The sequence below is a fragment of the Boeremia exigua genome (genome assembly GCF_020726555.1).
Source record: "Boeremia exigua strain MPI-SDFR-AT-0100 chromosome Unknown C7974scaffold_11, whole genome shotgun sequence".
Taxonomy (NCBI): domain Eukaryota; kingdom Fungi; phylum Ascomycota; class Dothideomycetes; order Pleosporales; family Didymellaceae; genus Boeremia; species Boeremia exigua.
In genome coordinates, this window is record NW_025763528.1 from 1,221,018 (window position 1) to 1,237,919 (window position 16,902).

The 16,902-nt window shown below is 53.1% G+C and overlaps 8 protein-coding genes and 1 non-coding gene across 9 annotated transcripts; 5 read left to right on the forward strand and 4 right to left on the reverse strand.

The window, feature by feature from the left end:
• The first annotated feature begins 8 nt into the window (after positions 1-8).
• C7974DRAFT_427658 (Metallo-dependent phosphatase-like protein) lies at positions 9-2,588 on the forward strand. Its single transcript, XM_046144569.1, has 2 exons — positions 9-412; positions 460-2,588. The coding sequence occupies exons 1-2, from the start codon at positions 246-248 to the stop codon at positions 2,144-2,146; spliced, it is 1,854 nt and encodes a 617-aa protein (XP_045993521.1). The 5' UTR covers positions 9-245; the 3' UTR covers positions 2,147-2,588.
• Positions 2,258-4,993, reverse strand: C7974DRAFT_50891 (uncharacterized protein). The gene is made up of 3 exons (XM_046146759.1): positions 4,725-4,993; positions 4,481-4,676; positions 2,258-4,431 (listed from the first exon to the last, which is right to left on the reverse strand). The coding sequence occupies exons 1-3, from the start codon at positions 4,746-4,748 to the stop codon at positions 2,369-2,371; spliced, it is 2,283 nt and encodes a 760-aa protein (XP_045993522.1). The 5' UTR covers positions 4,749-4,993; the 3' UTR covers positions 2,258-2,368.
• A 783-nt stretch (positions 4,994-5,776) lies between these two features.
• On the forward strand, positions 5,777-7,211 carry C7974DRAFT_50889 (uncharacterized protein). The gene has a single exon (XM_046146758.1). The coding sequence runs from the start codon at positions 5,983-5,985 to the stop codon at positions 7,030-7,032; it is 1,050 nt and encodes a 349-aa protein (XP_045993523.1). The 5' UTR covers positions 5,777-5,982; the 3' UTR covers positions 7,033-7,211.
• A 179-nt stretch (positions 7,212-7,390) lies between these two features.
• Positions 7,391-7,999, reverse strand: C7974DRAFT_416837 (uncharacterized protein; the record flags this gene model as incomplete). Its single annotated transcript, XM_046144023.1, has 1 exon — positions 7,391-7,999. One exon carries the CDS (start codon positions 7,997-7,999, stop codon positions 7,391-7,393), a length of 609 nt encoding a protein of 202 aa, XP_045993524.1.
• Positions 8,000-8,935: 936 nt separating this feature from the next.
• On the forward strand, positions 8,936-9,843 carry C7974DRAFT_436667 (heterokaryon incompatibility protein-domain-containing protein; the record flags this gene model as incomplete). Its single annotated transcript, XM_046145143.1, has 2 exons — positions 8,936-9,754; positions 9,817-9,843. 2 exons carry the CDS (start codon positions 8,936-8,938, stop codon positions 9,841-9,843), a joined length of 846 nt encoding a protein of 281 aa, XP_045993525.1.
• A 602-nt stretch (positions 9,844-10,445) lies between these two features.
• On the reverse strand, positions 10,446-12,369 carry C7974DRAFT_50939 (uncharacterized protein). Its single transcript, XM_046146760.1, has 5 exons — positions 11,846-12,369; positions 11,673-11,797; positions 11,223-11,629; positions 10,771-11,172; positions 10,446-10,722 (listed from the first exon to the last, which is right to left on the reverse strand). Exons 1-5 carry the CDS (start codon positions 12,139-12,141, stop codon positions 10,513-10,515), a joined length of 1,440 nt encoding a protein of 479 aa, XP_045993526.1. The 5' UTR covers positions 12,142-12,369; the 3' UTR covers positions 10,446-10,512.
• Positions 12,370-12,842: 473 nt separating this feature from the next.
• On the forward strand, positions 12,843-14,325 carry C7974DRAFT_427663 (TB2/DP1, HVA22 family-domain-containing protein). The gene is made up of 2 exons (XM_046144570.1): positions 12,843-13,001; positions 13,156-14,325. Exons 1-2 carry the CDS (start codon positions 12,973-12,975, stop codon positions 14,141-14,143), a joined length of 1,017 nt encoding a protein of 338 aa, XP_045993527.1. The 5' UTR covers positions 12,843-12,972; the 3' UTR covers positions 14,144-14,325.
• An 89-nt stretch (positions 14,326-14,414) lies between these two features.
• On the forward strand, positions 14,415-15,365 carry C7974DRAFT_416841 (mitochondrial genome maintenance protein MGM101; the record flags this gene model as incomplete). Its single annotated transcript, XM_046144024.1, has 2 exons — positions 14,415-15,022; positions 15,089-15,365. The coding sequence occupies 2 exons, from the start codon at positions 14,415-14,417 to the stop codon at positions 15,363-15,365; spliced, it is 885 nt and encodes a 294-aa protein (XP_045993528.1).
• A 1,060-nt stretch (positions 15,366-16,425) lies between these two features.
• Positions 16,426-16,513, reverse strand: C7974DRAFT_t100. Its single transcript has one exon. It is a non-coding gene; the product is annotated as a tRNA-Thr (tRNA).
• Between the last annotated feature and the right edge of the window lie 389 nt (positions 16,514-16,902).

Here is a 16,902-nt window from a genome sequence, read left to right on the forward strand (position 1 = left end):
GCGTCGCCTTCACCTGTTTGTACTGCATTTTCACTGTGCTGCTGCATCTTATAGACTGTTGTTTGAGCCGTCAGCTTGTGTCTGTCGGTCGTGCTGTATCAGGCTGCGCAGGTTGCACAGAGGCAGGCACCAGGCACCGTTTCAGCACCTCGATGGTCACCTGGACGCCTCAAGCACACCCGCATCGTCTATTTCATCGTCCATTCCATCGCACCTGATTCTTCTGTCGTACAAATACATCCACCATGCTCACACGTACTGCGTTCCTATTCGCGCTGCTCCGAGCCGCATCCTGTGCGCAGCCGGACGCCCAAGAGCCAATAGCAGCCCCCCTGCGCGACCTACCCTGGGCACAGCTCAACTTCCTGCACACCACCGACGTCCACGGCTGGTGGGGCGGCCATCTGCAAGAGTGAATATCCCGTTGCCAAGAAACCGACGTGCATCTAACGTGCGCAGAGCTTCTTTCTCCGCAGACTGGGGCGACTATGTTTCTTTTGCCAAGCACCTGCGCGACAAGGCCGACGCAGCAGGCGTCGACCTCCTGGTCGTTGACACTGGCGACAGAGTAGAAGGAAACGCCATCTATGACTCCTCCAAACCTCGGGGGAAATTCACCTACGAGATTGCCAAGGAACAGCATATCGACCTCATCAGCTCAGGCAACCATGAGCTCTACAAGGCCGACACTGCTGAAGGCGAATACTACCACACAGTGCGCGACTTCCAGGGAAGCTATCTAGCCTCAAACTTGGATATCTATGACCCCCAAACTGGGTATCTTGAGCCACTTGCACCGCGTTACAAGAAGTTCACCACAAAGAATCAAGGAATTCGTATCCTCGCATTTGGTTTCATCTTCGACTTTACAGGCAATGCAAACAATACTGTCGTGACGAGAGTTGAAGACACTATCAAAGAGGACTGGTTTCTGGAAGCCCTCAAAGACCAAGATCTCGATCTGATTGTTGTTTTTGGCCACGTCGACATACGCTCGCCTGAGTATGCAGCGTTGTTTTCAACCATCCGGGCGGCGCACAAGCACCTGCCGATACAGTTCTTTGGCGGACATTCGCATATCAGGGACTACAAGATCTTCGACGACAAGTCCGTCGCGCTCGAAAGTGGCCGTTACATGGAAACGCTAGGCTTCATGTCTATCGAGGGGCTCAGCACGGGTGGCAAAGACGGCAGCACGGCCACGCCCCAGAAATCGGATATCACCTTCTCCCGTCGCTACATCGACAACAACCTTTTCTCGTTACGCCACCATAGCGGTAAAGATGAGAAGACCTTCCCTACCGAGCATGGCCTCAACGTCTCAAAGGCCATTGGCGATGCCAGGGACTCTCTCGGTCTGACTAAGAAGTATGGTTGTGCGCCACGTGATCTCTGGATCAGCAGGCGCCCATTTCCGCACAACGAGAGCATTCTGTCGTGGCTCAAAGATGAGGTGCTACCAGACTCAATAAGCACGTCACAGCGCGTCAAGAGCGGCGGCAAAGCTCTTGTTATCCAGAACACAGGCGCTATTCGTTTTGACATCTTCAAAGGTGCTTACACAAAGGACACAAAGTTCCTGGTTTCGCCCTTCACCAGCCCACTGCGGCTCATCAAAGACGTTCCGTACAAGGCTGCTAGCCAGGTCATCGAGCTTTTGAACCATGGAGGGCCAATAGCGCTGGAGATGATGGAGGCTGGTGCTTTCCTGCAGCCACCTGAGGTCACTGCTGCGCGTTTCCGCCCAGCACTGCTATCCTCTCCTCGCGTCTTCAACATCGAGAGTGGCGAACATCAAAAGCCCATGCTCAGTGCAGATCCGACACTCATCCCTGGCTACACAACACATGATGACGCCGGCAGCGACGGTGACGACACCATCCACTCCGAGATAGCATTCTACAACGTGCCAAACTGCATGCAAGCCGTTGTTGGCTTCGACCCGGCCGGCAACGACGAGCCGCAGACTGTGGATCTGATGTACAACGAGTTCATCCAGAAGTGGATTCTTATGGCACTGCAGTACATCGGACAGAAGTACACAAGCGACAACACTGAGGTGTATGCGCAGGGGAAGAGTTTCACTGACATCATGACGGATTGGGTGAGCGATCATTGGGCGCATGAGGGTGAGTGTCCAAGATAGCATGCCAAGTTTGTTCAAAAAGATACATCAGCCTTGTTTATAAAATAACGTTACCACATTCTTACGGGCCTTGTCCCAATTTAGAGTACCGGTGAGGAAGAGAGCACTGCCACACCTTCGCATCCACTCGCATTGGTGACGGCGGATAGGTATAAGCCTTCGTCTCAGCGGATTACCACACCTTTCTAATGATAAAACCACAGTGTACAGTCTTGTAGAAACTCATGGCAGAGGTGTCAAAAGAAAGAATGAACATACACCATCTATGAAAGAGCCAAAAGAATGAGGCAGCAGCAATCCAAACCACAAATCATACAAAACTACCATATCATGAGTACAAATTGCCCCCCGCCCGCTAAAACGGAATAGTATATACATAGAAATTACAAAGGAAACCACGCCCCGTCTTACGCACCCCGCCTCCGCCCCGGCTCCCCATCCGCCACCGCATCGCCCCCCCGCCTCAAAGCTAAACCGGCGAAACTCATCCTCCGCGCGCACCGCCTCACTCGCCGTCGAACTATCCATCGACTGCGCCCCCGCGCCCCCCGACCGCGCCCCACGCATCTCGTACCCGTCCCCGTCTGCCCCGGCATGCGGCGACTCGGGCCGCGACTCGCACCCGCTGAGCAGCGGGACGCTGCTGAGATCCAGCACGCGCGGCGACCCGGCACGGTCCCGTGGCGCCAGCGCGATGACTTCGAGGCTGGGCGTGCGGGCGTGTCGGGGGTGCTTGGGGGGGTGCGAGGAGAGCGCGGCGGTGGGCTCGGGCATCGAGGACGGGCCGGAGTAGTGTGTCTGGGGTGTGGGAGAATGGGATGGCGACGGGGTGGTCAGGGAAGGGGAGGAGGATTTCTCGGCCGATGCGGATTTCTGCTTGCGCAGCACTTTGCGGCCGTCTTTTGTGATGACAGCGGGGTGCGAGGCGTGTTTGCGTGTTTTCTCGCGAGAGGGGGTGGTGTGGGGTACGTCGGAGCGTGGGCGTGAGAAGTGCTTGTATTTCTTCTCGGTCGAGGAGCGTGATGCTGCCGCGATGTTGTCGTAGCCTGGAGGCGGGGATCGGGAGCGGGTCTTGGTGGTGCTTTGGGGTTTGCCTTCGAGGATGTTGAGGGCGGCTTGAACTGCGTCGCCGACGTCGTGGTCGTTGAAGGTGTGGTTCTTGAGTTCGTATGGGCTGGTGGGCGAGGTGTGTTTTGAGGAGTGGTTGCTATGTTCGAGCTTGGCGACGGAGTCGTTGGGGTGCAGCATGGACGTTCGGAGTGGCCAACTAAGGCGTGAGGGGATCTCGGGGACGGGGGGGATGTTGTTCTCGATCATGGTGTTCCTGTCCAGCCACATGGATGATCGAGAACCGTCGGATGAGCGTTTACTACTCGTCGTCGAGCCCGAAGCACGCTTGACCTTCCACGCTCCCGTCTTCTCGTCGATTGCAAGTGTTGTGGACGGGTATCGGAGGGAGTCGGCCAACGTCCCGGAGTCCTCAAACATCGATGTCTGGTATGAGTGCAGAGTCTCGTTGGAGCCATTGGAATGGATCGACAGCCTATTGGCATGAAGATCCTGGTTGCTGATGTGGACGTTGACGCTGCTACGGCTGTAGTCTCCTGCCCGCTTCGCACCGTCCGGTACGTGAAAACGCAGATCAACACGTACGACGGCGTATATGATGATGACGATAATTTCAGTGACGAAATTGAACGCATAGAAGCAGCCCTTTGAATAGTACCATGGCGGTTCTTGGTATTGTCCTCGAGCATTCCGTATGGGAACGGGAGGCAGCCACGTGATGACGCAGCGGAATATCTGTCCGATCGAAATGACCCCAGCGGCAATCAATAGAATTATGATGTTGACTCTGAGGCGGCCAGCTCCAAACTTGTCGATCTCATGACGTGGGATGATCAAGGAAATAAGAACAAGAACGATCGGTGCGAAAGCGAGCACGGTGAAGTAGGTCTGGCCAGCGAGCTGTAGATTGCGGAAGATGCGGTGTGTATTGGCGTTCAGCGTGAAAGACTGCCAGATCGACGGGACAACAAGCATCAGCAGGCTGATGATCAACAGGCCCAGCGCGCCTCGATGGAAAATGCGGTAGGGCATCGACCACCCTAGTTTTGTGTGCTGCGCGCGGACCACACGCTGGGTGAAGAACCAGTTGACCATGTAAACGATGATTGTGCCAACGTACACGAAGACATTAGCTGCCAATGCAAGTCCAACGTTGCGCTGGTTGCACGCCCATGCTATCCTCAAGGACATGGCTACCACTCGGATCTTGCACAGACCTGACTGCTGTTAGCTGCTATCTGATGGTAAGGGCAATAAACGACATACCCAAAATCGCGCCGTTAAAGATGAACTTATGCCCTCGGCCTTTGTTGCTCTTAAGAATCTTGATGTGAATGATGCCGAAGACAAGGTAGAGAACTAGGAAGACAGCTGCGATGGGAATATCTGGAATCACATCGGGAGAGCCACCAAGTCCCGCATTTGTTGGTGCGTAGGGAGGGCCCCCTCGACCTCGTTGGTTCTGAAGATGTTAGTTCTAACCCAGGATATACCGTTTCGATAGACTCACTGGTGAAGGCTCGTTGTTTGACATGTTGAATCTGAGGGTCACAAGCAGTACCGCTGTGCGCAGAAAAGCAAGAGGCAGACTTTAAGCCTGGCTTGCGTGCGAGCACCGACGGTCTGATCTAAATCACCTCAATAGGCTTACGCATGTCTTAGAGCCAAGTTCCCTGGATCAGCACCGTGTATGACGGTTGCACTACTACGACATCCAGGACATAGCACCTATTCTCAATTGGCCGGATGAGTCTTGCTGCAGCTGGATAACAAATAGCTCGACGGCCCGGCATCAGCCCAGGTGGACAGCATGGGTCTAACGGCATTTGACGGAACACAGTGAACGCGGCCTGCAAGTCCGCATTCTGTGGCTGTGAAACGGGCAGGATCTACAGGGCACTCTTCGTTTCAAGCTCGATTGACCGAATGTTTTCAAACTTCGTCCTCTAGTTGCTGCCATGAGACTGACCTTCCATGTCGACGCTGAAAATAGACCATCACAGCCTGGCTGGAGATGACTTCAGATGACTCTAAACTTTGTGGTGCCGTCAGCTGCATCGCACGGGCGGCCTGTGTTGACGTTGTGTTGGTTGTTCCGGCTCTCCTCAATGCTCCCGGGACGGTGGATGTTGATCGTGGGGCCCCGATCTCACAACGTCGGCATCTTGAACCACCGACAATTCGCTTGGATCGCTTCATTTGGTATAGAGAGTGAATGCAAGCCAGATGATGCCTGCGTTCGAGATGCCGGAGATGTATGCAGCATGTTCATGAGCACAGGTAAAGGCCACGCGGTCAGTGCAGTCAGCAATGTCCGAAATGCGATGCTCTGCTTGGTATGGATACCTCGTTCGTAGTGGTTATCTAACGAGTAAGACGCGAGACTTCCACCTTCTGATAGACTGTAGCAGACGGATAGACTGTTTAAAGAAGAGTGGGGAACACAGATCGGTAGACGGAGTAGAAGGAATCAGTCCAGCAGGTAACACTTATACGCTGAGGATTACGACCAACCTCCTGGACTGTTCGTCCCAGCCCACAACGTACATATGCATCGCGTCTTGGCCAGCATGCATGGCTGCAGATAGCCAGTCATGATTCTGTAGCCTTCTGGTGGGATCGGAGCTGGTGTCAAGTCACGTTCAAGACGACCATCTGCTGGCGCGTAGAAGTCGCGTTTGCGCGGGCCGTGTTCCACCGAAGCGTCCTGAAATGTATCAACAGCAACGTCATGTCTCAATCCTACATTTTCCCCAAAACACCCCAACATGCCGCCCAAATCGAAACAGAAAACCCGGGCAGCTCCCAAACAATCAATTCCTCCGCCGTTCTCCCCCGCTGATGCCTCCCTCGCGCCCCTGCTCGAAACCTTCGACCCCTCCACTATCTACATAATCCACACCGACACGCAACCAGCATGGTTCAAGAAGCGCATCTTCAGTGTGCCTGTGGCCCTTAACCTGTTCATCGCTGCATTCCTTGTCTGGCGCGTCTACTTCATCGTCCCGTTCTACTACAACATCCTCGCGTCGTTGGGCGGCCACTCCAACTACACAACAATATACTACGCTCAGCAGACATGGGTCGGGCTATTATGGAAGGTTGCGCAGCGCACAACCACCTTCTTCATCGACTATGTGTTGGTGATGGTGGTTGCGCCGTGGCCGTATGGCTTCTTCCTCGAGGCACCGGGCAATCCCGTGCGTTGGAGGTGGAGCGTGGGCTTCCGAGACGAGGAGGTGTATGTGCGACAGAGTCGGGGCTGGGGCGCCAAAGACTTGCTGGGAGAGGCAGAAGGCAGCACGGGCAAGGCCGGCGAGGAGAGCCCGTTCTTTAAGACGAGGATCCTGCCGGCTGTCGACCCACAGAGACTCAAAGAAAAGACTGGGTATCTGCTCATGGACGGAGACTTTGATCTGAACTTCTACGGGATGACTGCTGCGACGGCTCTTCTAGACAAGAAGGATATTGCTGCAGATCTGCTGAAGAAGTGCGTGCTTGTCTACGTTGGCGACAAAGAGAAGGGTGAGGGTCAGTGGGCGGTTTGGAACTGCGGAGTGCTCGATGTCACTGAGCCGAACGAGGCAGAGGCCAGAGACAAGGTGATTGCGATCAAGGACAAGCTCACGGAGATGGGCAAAGAGAGTTTGTTCTTTAGGTGGGTCGAGCTCATCCAGTACGAAAGCAATGCAAAAGGAGGGTTCACGCAAGAGAGGCAGGTTGCGGCCGCGGACAAAGTCAAGAAGATGTTCCAAGAGCAAGGAGTGGATTGGGATAAGTTCAGCAAAGAGGTAGGAGGACTTGAGGGCGTGTTGTAGCCCGCTGGTTGCATTGCATTGCGTTACGGTTCTGTTACCCTGATACCCAAAATCGTCACCACCAGATATCCTGCACGTCGGTACATATCTTTGTATGCAGCTTCCCCTCCACAGCTACACTCCCTCTCTTACGTGGCACGGTTTCGTCCGCTGAAAACAACATCTTTCCACGGGGCGTCCACTTCGTCACGTTCTTTTCCGCCTCAACCCTGTTGTGTTTATTCAAAGCACAGAACTCCATTCGCTGCTTTGTCGTCTATCGTGACAGCTGCGTCCAAGTCGCAAAGTCGTAAAAGTCGTAAGCCACCACCAGGGTGCCTGGGTAAATATATTCTCCACTCTCGTTCGCTGTTTGCCCTCACACCTTCTGTTTCAGCAGCCGGTGGAGCGACAACGAAGCGCCTTGAGCGTCTTTGACCCTCCTGAACCCTGGGCTAGCATGCCGACTGGACGACTTCGACGTGCTCGACTCGGGCGAGCTGTCGCGATGAGACCTTGACGAGCGTCTTGACTCTGAAGAATCTGTTGAGCTCTTGGATCGGGACGAGTGATGAGAGTCAGATGTACTCGTCGAGTTCAATGTGTCGCTTCGTTTGCGCAGACGACGTGTTGGGGTTTGCGATCGTTTCTTCTCTTTCTCTTCGCTGACAAGCGTCCTCTCAGAAGTTGGCGTGCGGTGCAATTTTGCTTTCTGTACGCGACGCTGCGGCGTCTGTGGTGGATGTATCTGCTCAGGTACAACAGAGTACGTCTCCAGCTCGTGCTCCATCTCTTCTACTGACAGCCTGCAGCTTTCCTCGTAGTTCTTTTCCTGCTCTCTCCCTCGTGCATAGGCATCTAGCAACTTCTCCGCCTCCCGTTTGTTTGCGTCCGTGCAAACCAACCTGACGACTTCCAGCACCAAGAAGAAAGTGAGAACGTATGCGATGAAGAAGCTGACCTTCGAGAAGAAGTCGATAATCCACATGGTGGCTTGGGTATCAATTCGTGAAAATGGGTAAAGTGGGGAATCCGACTTCCAGGTAGTATATGTGTAATGATCGAATGCTGAAAATCAAGATAATAACTTGTGTGTTATAGCGCACGCGGTGCAATGTCGCGTGCGGCGTGCAGCTGCGCTCGAAAAAGCAATTGGACGAGGCCTCGATCGGCGTAGTTGGAGAGTAACACAGCGCACTGCAACGCTGGTTGCGTCAACTAATACAACGGCGATAACGAAAAACTGCAGGTTAAGAAGGTAAAGTCGCACAAACCCCACTTGCTCGAGAACGCGCAATCACGACCATCTTGTATGCGATCGTTGGCGTTCGGGAATCGTTCGAGGCGCGCGACTGACAGATGAAACACCCCTGGAGATGGTTTCAAGACTGTCTGATGGAACCAACTCCGCGAGAATCGCTAACTGGATGGAGCTTTACACTTGCGCTAAAGCCCCAGACGACGATGCTGAGGCATGCTGATTGGATCGTTAACACGCGACCAAGAGCGATAGGATGGGATCACAAGCAAATAGTGTTGGAGCATGGAGGGGCACCCTTGGGGCGGGGAGCTGTGGAGATTGAATGCGAACGCCTCCAATAAATGACCTTACGAATCTCGGATTTTACATGGAGGTTCCTTGTGCTGGGAGTTCGGCACATGGGTAGATCATTTTCTACCGACGTCCTTATCTTTGACTGCCGTCTGCATGTGACATGGGTATCGTCTAGAACGCAACACCTGTAGACGGTCTATTTCGTTGCCTTGCGACTGACCGTGCCAGCACATAACGCAACTATATAGCCCATTCGAGGAAGCCTGGTGGAAAGCTTACGTATGTATCAATAGCTCAGCCTCGTGCTGACGAACATGCATCGTCGCGTTGAAACCACTTCAGTGATGGGTCATCAACAACCCATTCATCATGTATCTCATTAACGCGCTGACTCTCAAACTCGAGCGCTTTGATGATGAAGCACATCTGCCACCCTACGCGATTCTATCTCACACCTGGAGTGGTTCGGAAATTACCTTTGAACGGTACTGCGCACTCCATCGCAGCCCTAATGTAGGCACGTACAGCATCTCAACCCAAGAGGGTCTTGGTTACCTAAAGATACGCATGGCCTGTGTACAAGCAGTCCAGGATGGCCTGGACTATGCATGGGTGGATACATGCTGCATTGACAAGCGATCGTCTGCTGAGCTGAGCGAGGCTATCAACAGTATGTTCAGATGGTATCAGAAGTCTGCTATCTGTTACGCCTACTTGGACGATGTGGGCGCAGCACCGCAGACCGAGGAGCTGGACGAAAGTCTGTGGAACAAAGGACTGTTGGCTTCTAGCGAACGACAACTTGCTCAGTCGAGGTGGTTTACCAGGGGATGGACGCTCCAAGAACTCATCGCGCCTTCTCAGGTTCACCTCTACGGACGCGGATGGACATACCTGGGATCGAAACACTCATTGAGACAATTGCTCGTCGATATTACTGGGATTGATCAGACTGCTCTCCTTAATGCTAATCTGGGACGAGTCAGTGTAGCGCAGCGAATGAGCTGGGCAGCTAACCGAGTTACGACGAGAATCGAAGACTTAGCTTATAGCCTCCTGGGGATCTTTGATGTCAACATGCCACTACTGTACGGTGAGGGCAAGAAGGCCTTCGTCAGACTTCAGGAGGAGATTTTGAAAAACAGTGCGGATCAGAGTCTCTTCGCATGGTCGCCCACACCTACAAATGTAGACATGAGTCTCTCTTCGGCTGCAGCAGACCCAGAAGTATGGCGATCGGCTTTTGCAAGTCACCCCCGAGAGTTCTCCGTGACTGAACTGGCTTTTGGGAGACATGGGTCACGGCTGCCCTCAACATTAACGAATAGCGGCATCAGGTTTCTTGCACCAGTCCTGAAGTTCGACAGCACTTGTCATATGCGGTCTGAGCCGCAGCTCAACTTGCTCCCCGATCGACGCCGAAACATGTACCTTATCACACTCAACTGTCACTTCGACAGCGGTGATTTTTTGGGGTGCAGAGCCGCCATCGTCTGTCAGAAAGTCGGGAAGTCGGGCTTTGTTCGTTGCGGCTCCTCCGGAGTTTATGCCATAAGCTACCGCGAGTATACCAAGGCACCAACTGAAGATGTTCACTTGCTCAAACATGTGCCCGAGGTCATCAGAACCATTTACGCCATGTCTTCAGTGTTCGAGCGCGATGTCGAATTTCTCGACAGGATTGAACAGTACGATCTGTTGCGCCACAGATCATCGGGTGACCGTGAACTGATACCAGGTCCTTTGAACGTACGCAAAGACTCTCTCCAGTCAATAGAGTCTGGAAAAATGGCAGCCGTACGAAGAACATGAGATGGTGGGGATCTTGATCACATCGGCGGTAATATAGTATGTGATACTCGAGCACGAACGACTCCGAAGCTTGAAATAAACGCTGGCACGGTTGAAAGAGACAATCAACAGTTCATCACAGCAAGTCTCCATTGTCACGGTGCTTGTTGGACACTCTTTACTGTCGCAGCACGCCTCAAAGCCCGTTGCCTTACCTTGCACTTGACACTCGGCAATAGCCGCGACCACACGTACCAGCCTCCAAACGTAGCTGCCATGAGCGCAATGGCGATGACGAAGTACAACCACAGCTGACTGTGCGTTGCCTCGCCCGTGACTTGGGTGATGTTCATACCCAGTATACTCTGTATCAATTGTCAACAACGTGGCCAAATCTTGCCAAAAAGACGTACTGAGGCAAGCGTCAGCGGGAGGTATATGAATGTCAGAATCGTGACGCGCTGAATGCTACTCGCAAAACTGTTTGCTGCTCGACTCTCTCGGACTGCCGCGCGCGATTCTTGTAATGACGCGATGCCCATGATCAAGTCGATGAGGTTTTTGGTCTTGTCGGCGGCGTCATCGCAGCGGCCGAGCTGGTCTTCGACGACTGAGAGCCTCTTGACGTAGTATCTGTTATCTCGCACGCCTTGCTCGAAGCTGGACATCTCATGTCGCGATACCTGAGCTACCATATTCTTGGTCCCGTTTAGTTGCCTACGTACCTGGGACCAAAGCGGAAGTAGCGTGTAGAGCTCTCGCATGTACTCAAGTTGCTTTACTGGGTCGAGGTCTTCGCTCAGGCATCTGTTGCTCTGCCCGAATTAGCCAAACAATCTGTAGGTTACCACATGAGCCCACACACCAAGACTTGTAAATGTTCCATGGCTTCATCGAAAAACTCTGTACGAATATTACACAGGTTGTAAATCACATCTCGAATGATGTGACCTAAACCTTGATACACTTCAGCCGGGTCCGGGTCGTCTTTGTCACGAGCCACCATATGATCTCGTAGTCTAGTCGCTGCAGATTCGTCTCCTTCACCAAACATGTACAGACCTCTCCACAGCCAGCACATTGACTTTCCATTTGGCAATGCTTTTGCGTTGCTGTGTGTTGAATCTGCGAGGAACACAAGGCGAGCATGATTAGCGTGCCATTCGTGAGGCTGTTGACCAGTTTTGTTTCGGAATCGACAGTGCGGTAAAGACGCTGACGGTTCGTGACCAATAGAGTACTTGCTCATGTATTGAAGAGACAAAATGAGGTCTGCTATTAGCAATATACAGAGCCGAGAGCAATATCAACCTACGATTTTCTGATCTAATGCCAGTGATGACTCTTAGGTGAACTGAAGGAAGTGCGAAGAAGGTCGGAGGAATGCCCATCCAGTGGCCCAAAGACCTTGTAGCCTCGTCTTGCAATGATGATACAAAACTCATGCATGTCAATCCATGCTCTTCTGAATTGTTCGTCGTTACTTACTAGAACGCGCAGTCAGTTCTCTCTTGATCTGCCAATGGACCGGGTCTTGAGACCATGTCCTTGATGTCCTTGGAACTAGTGGTTGCCCTATCAAATCGCCATTTCCGGTGCTCGAACAAGTACTTCGCCACTTGACATCCATTTCCTCGGTTTCTTCGCAAGATCTCCTTGAGCCCTGGTGGGATCGTGTCTACGGCTGGTAAGTTCCACGGCCATGACAGGTGGGGTTCGGCGTCGAAAGAGGGCCCTGGATCCGGCCTGAATTGAGGTGGTTGCATCCACCTTGGGCCCGACATAGTTGTGTCATAGGAGTGAAGTCAACAAGCAAATCACGAAATTATCTCGTCAGCTTGGAGGTATTTCATCCTGGAAGGCTGAGCCCCGGAAGGCACCAATGCCTTGCAAGGCTGTCGGCGGTTAAGCTGCCAATGAAGCATCAATGCAAGCGACTAGCTCATGGAAGCGACAAACCTGGACGCTGGGATAGATGGGCTCAGTAAGATGCAGAGGCAGGTTGAAACATTCAGGTCTCTGCAGCAGAATGTTTCGCAAACTTGAACTATGCTGAGAAGCAGCGGTCGCGTCCTCCGCTTCCAGTGTCTGTGCACCACTGCACGCCCAAGAACCGCCCTTGTAAGAGCCGCGAACCGGTGCCCGTGTTAGGTAGAGCCACCGAGTCCACTGCGCGTTAGAGGCCTTGTGAGATTTGCAAGGATGGCCGATGGAGGCGAACAAGCAACGCGAGACTCGGGCGCGGAATCGGCGGATGTTGCTTGTAAGGCAAACAGTTCGGCGAATGCGCAACACTGGAGTGTCAAATGGCGCCAAGATCTTGCAACGGGGACCAGCTCGAGCAGCACATGAGAGTTTCTTACTGCAAACGATCTTTCGCTCCCAGATGCACAGATCGACAGAGAGTGTGTTTTGGAACAATGACGCCGGAAGTGCGGTAGTGCGCGCCCCTGTCGACGGTAGCTGACCACCGACATCATCGCGAGCAAGCTCCACACTCTGCGCCGTGTAGCCGACCTCCGCCTCGACCTTTCAACCTCTGCTCTGTCCGAAGGGACTGTCGCACTCTCTATCCCCTAATTGCAACGAAATCTCTACCTGGAGCTGGTGCAAACATGTTCAGCTTCATCGCAGACGGCTTGACGTAAGAGCCCCGCCCCCGCAACTTCACAAGCTCCAGCTGCTGCAGCGAGTGATTGCCCATCGCGAGCTGCACCAGGGCTGCCACAACTGCTGGAGCTCCCAGTCTCCACAACAAAAGCTTCAAAGAGCGGCGCAGCTAGCTAACAACAAGACAGCGTCGCAACTACCGTTCTTTTTCCCATATTCGCATCCTACAAAGCCCTCCACACCTCCGACCCAGCGCTGCTTGCGCCCTGGTTGATCTACTTTGTCGTCCTCTCGATTCTCACCACTGTTGAGAATGTTTTCGACTTCGTTCTCTGCTGGGTACCTTTCTACTCGTGGATCCGCTTCTTCATTCACCTCTACCTGATCATGCCAGGTTCGCAGGGCGCTACCTTCGCATACCAGGAGTATGTTGAGCCATTCCTGTACCAGCACGAGCGCGAGATCGACCACTTCATCAGCGAGAGCCACGATCGTGGCAAGGCGGCAGGACTGGTATACTTAGGCATGGCCGTGGAGTGGGTCAAGGTTAACGTCCTAGGCTTTGCGCCTGCAAAACCAGAGTCGCCCAGGCCAGTCGGGCAGACTTATGCACAGAATCTGATGAGCAGGTTCCAAATGCCAGCTGCACGTGGAAGCAATGATCTGTATGGGCTGGTCAACCAGGCGTTGAGCGGCGCGAGTGCGTTGTACGCAGGCAACCAGAGCGGACAGGCTGCGGAGCTCAGCCGTAGCGCCAACCTTGTTCCTGACAGTATCCGCAACAACGATGATAGACTCAACTATGTGGCCTCGCAACGTCAGCGCCTCGAGACTCTTCTCCAGGCGTTCGACAACGAGCAGGAGAACATACGTTCTCAGCAGTCGAGCGGCAACCGATACCACGACGGAAGTAGGACGCCGAGCGGCATCTCGAGGAACAGAAGTGAACTTGAGTTCGACCGCATTGAGCGCGATGAAGCCAGCCCACGACCTCCTTATCCCACTACACCTCCCCCTCTAGGCAGGCGAACCAGCAGCGGCTGGATGCCGTGGAACTGGCAGCGTCCACAGCCACCAGCAGACCATCCAGACCGCGACGACAATCTGGCATACGGTAAGGAGCCTGGCGAGTCGAGGAGAGCACACGCAACCGGATTTGACCTCGGTGATCGCTAGGAAACGAATCCTTGGAGGAGATCCCGCTGAACAGCGTGTATTCAAAGGCGTTTGGGTGCGAGAAAAGTAGAGGCGGAAACCTCTCAAGAAACCTCGGGTTACAGAGAAAGTAAACATCTGGTATTTGATTCATAGTCATGCACACAGCTATAGTCATACCCTGACATGTAAATGATGTGGTCCGTGCGCCGTCGTGACTACGCGCCGCGATGGCGTTCCGCCTCTTTCGTGTCTGCGCTACACCTTTCCACACCGAACGCAACTCGACATCATGGCAGCAACACCAGCTAGGAGAGGCGCCTTTCAGCTTCTTGCCAGCTCGCCTCGTACAACAATTCGCAGCTTCTCATCGTCCCGCATCAGCGCCGCCTTCACTAGCACGCCCAAAGCCCAGACTACATCCACGACCACAGCAACAAAGCCGGCCACCGTATCTTCAGGCTACAAACCTGCCACATCCACCGCCTCAACCGTTCAAAGAACAGTGGTTCCCTCGTTCCCCGCCAAGGAACCTCCAGTTCCTACGTACCGCAGCACCACCGCGGCCAGCGCCACCTCGGGCCAGCGCTCTCTTACCGATGGCCTGAGCGACGCGCCCGCCGAAATTGAAGGTGTCGCAGCACACGACTGGACACGCTCATACTATGGCTTGGGTAGTGTGTCGTTCTCGAATGAGCAGGCCGAGATACTGCTTGCACCAGTGAAGGGCGAAGATGTGGAGGTCAAGCCTGATGGCATTCTGTACTTGCCGGAAATCAAGTACAGGAGGATACTGAACAAGGCATTTGGGCCAGGAGGTTGGGGGTTGGCGCCGAGAGGCGAGAGCATTGTGACCAGCAAGCTGGTCACCAGAGAGTACGGCATGGTTGTCCAGGGCCGGTAAGTTTCCCGCTACGCTCATGCGCTGCAGTCTGCAACTGCATACCCGTACTGACCTCTGCATAGCCTTGTTTCGATAGCGCGCGGTGAGCAGCAGTACTTTGACGCCGATGGCATTCCCACTGCGACCGAGGGATGCAAATCCAATGCCCTGATGCGCTGCTGTAAGGACCTGGGTATTGCAAGCGAGCTGTGGGACCCACGTTTCATTCGCGAGTTCAACACCAAGTTCACCAAGGAGGTTTGGGTCGAGCATGTGTCCACCAAGAAGAAAAGGAAGATTGTCATCAGGAAGGATGACGTTGTCAAATACCCCTTTAAGGAGAGCAAGATGGGTGCATAGATGGGACAAAAAGAGCAGAAGATGAATGACGAAAGCTACGAGGGGATGTTGTATATCCTGGCGTCGGATCGAGCGGATAACGTGTATATATAGTGTAAGATTTGGAGCTGTAAGCATAGAGCAATCTATAGTCGACAGTGGCCAGTTGCTGAACATGAGTAGATCATTCTCCGCACCGAGATCTCATTGCAATTACTTGGCGGCTTAACTCAAAATCCCTGTGTTTACTTTTTACAGGCATTGCATCGCTCTGCCAGAGTGATCGACCTAAAGCAAACAATGGAGTATCGGGGCGAACACCCTGCCGACCATGTGATGCTCGTGTTTGGCACAAAGCTGCTTCGCGACCATCAGCCACTCGGTAAATGTAGAGTTCAACGCCAATCCACAATTCACATGTTACCGAGAGCACGCTGGGGTGGAGTAATCGTGGGCTTAGTACATTGACTATACACAGCGATGCTTTCCAGCATGTGCGATCACGATATTGTTTTGAAAACACTGCAGCCTTTCCATACCGGTCGATGTGATCTTGTCTATTCGCTATCAAGACCGAAGACTCCTTTGCTATGGGGAGTCAACTGCTTGGGAATGTCTGCGGTCATGATAGTCCCTGAAGGTGCATCCTTGAATCTTTGTGTCTTGTCTTACACGTAGACTCGTCGCGTCCACAATTCATGTAGCGAACGAGCTGTAGTACATCTTAATGAGCACGTCTGAGTCTATACATAGTGCACGAATGTAGCCACTCCAACGATAGTGGCTTGTGGAAGGATAGAAATGCGTGGCAAGATATGTATGAGGGAGCTACAGAGCCTTGCGGATGTTATCCAGGTCTTCTTGCCTGTCTCAAATAACACTTGGGAGACAGCCAGTCCACAAGCCGATGTGTAAGACGGTTCCAAAGGCCTCCTATAAAGCTTACAGATGCACACTGATGGAAAGCATTGGAGGACGTCCTGCTACTGTGGTCTGAAGCTCACACATCTCAAAAAGAACACAAGTTTGTCAAAGTCAATGTGTACACAGTTCCTCCTTGGAATGAAAGAGCAAAAAGGAATGCCCTCTGCCCGAATCGAACGAGCGATCTTATCATTTGCTGACCGAAGTCATACTAGTGATACGCTTTACCACTAAGCCAAGAGGGCTCATTAATGAGCAATTCCAACTTCGTTAGATTGACTTGTGGTAATAGATTTCTTTACAACAACTATATATCAATGCGCATGGTATGCAACAGACTTTAGCCGATGATTGGACATCTCCTGATCCAATTTCAACGCTTGGTGCTTGAGAAAGAGGCAGAAATTTGCCCGATGTTAAGCGATCGGACATGTACGAATCAAGCCCTCCTTCCCTTGTAACACTAGCGGTCCGGCCCTCCTCAAGCACCAGCTTCCGCGTCTCGCAACGCCGCAGAACAAGATTGAGGGGTTGTCTGTCCAGTAAAGTCTGGCAAAGTGGTTTCTTGGTCATTGCGCAGCGACTTACAACCCAGTTCGGGGAAGTGGTGGTTCTGCTTTTCCAGCCAAACAGA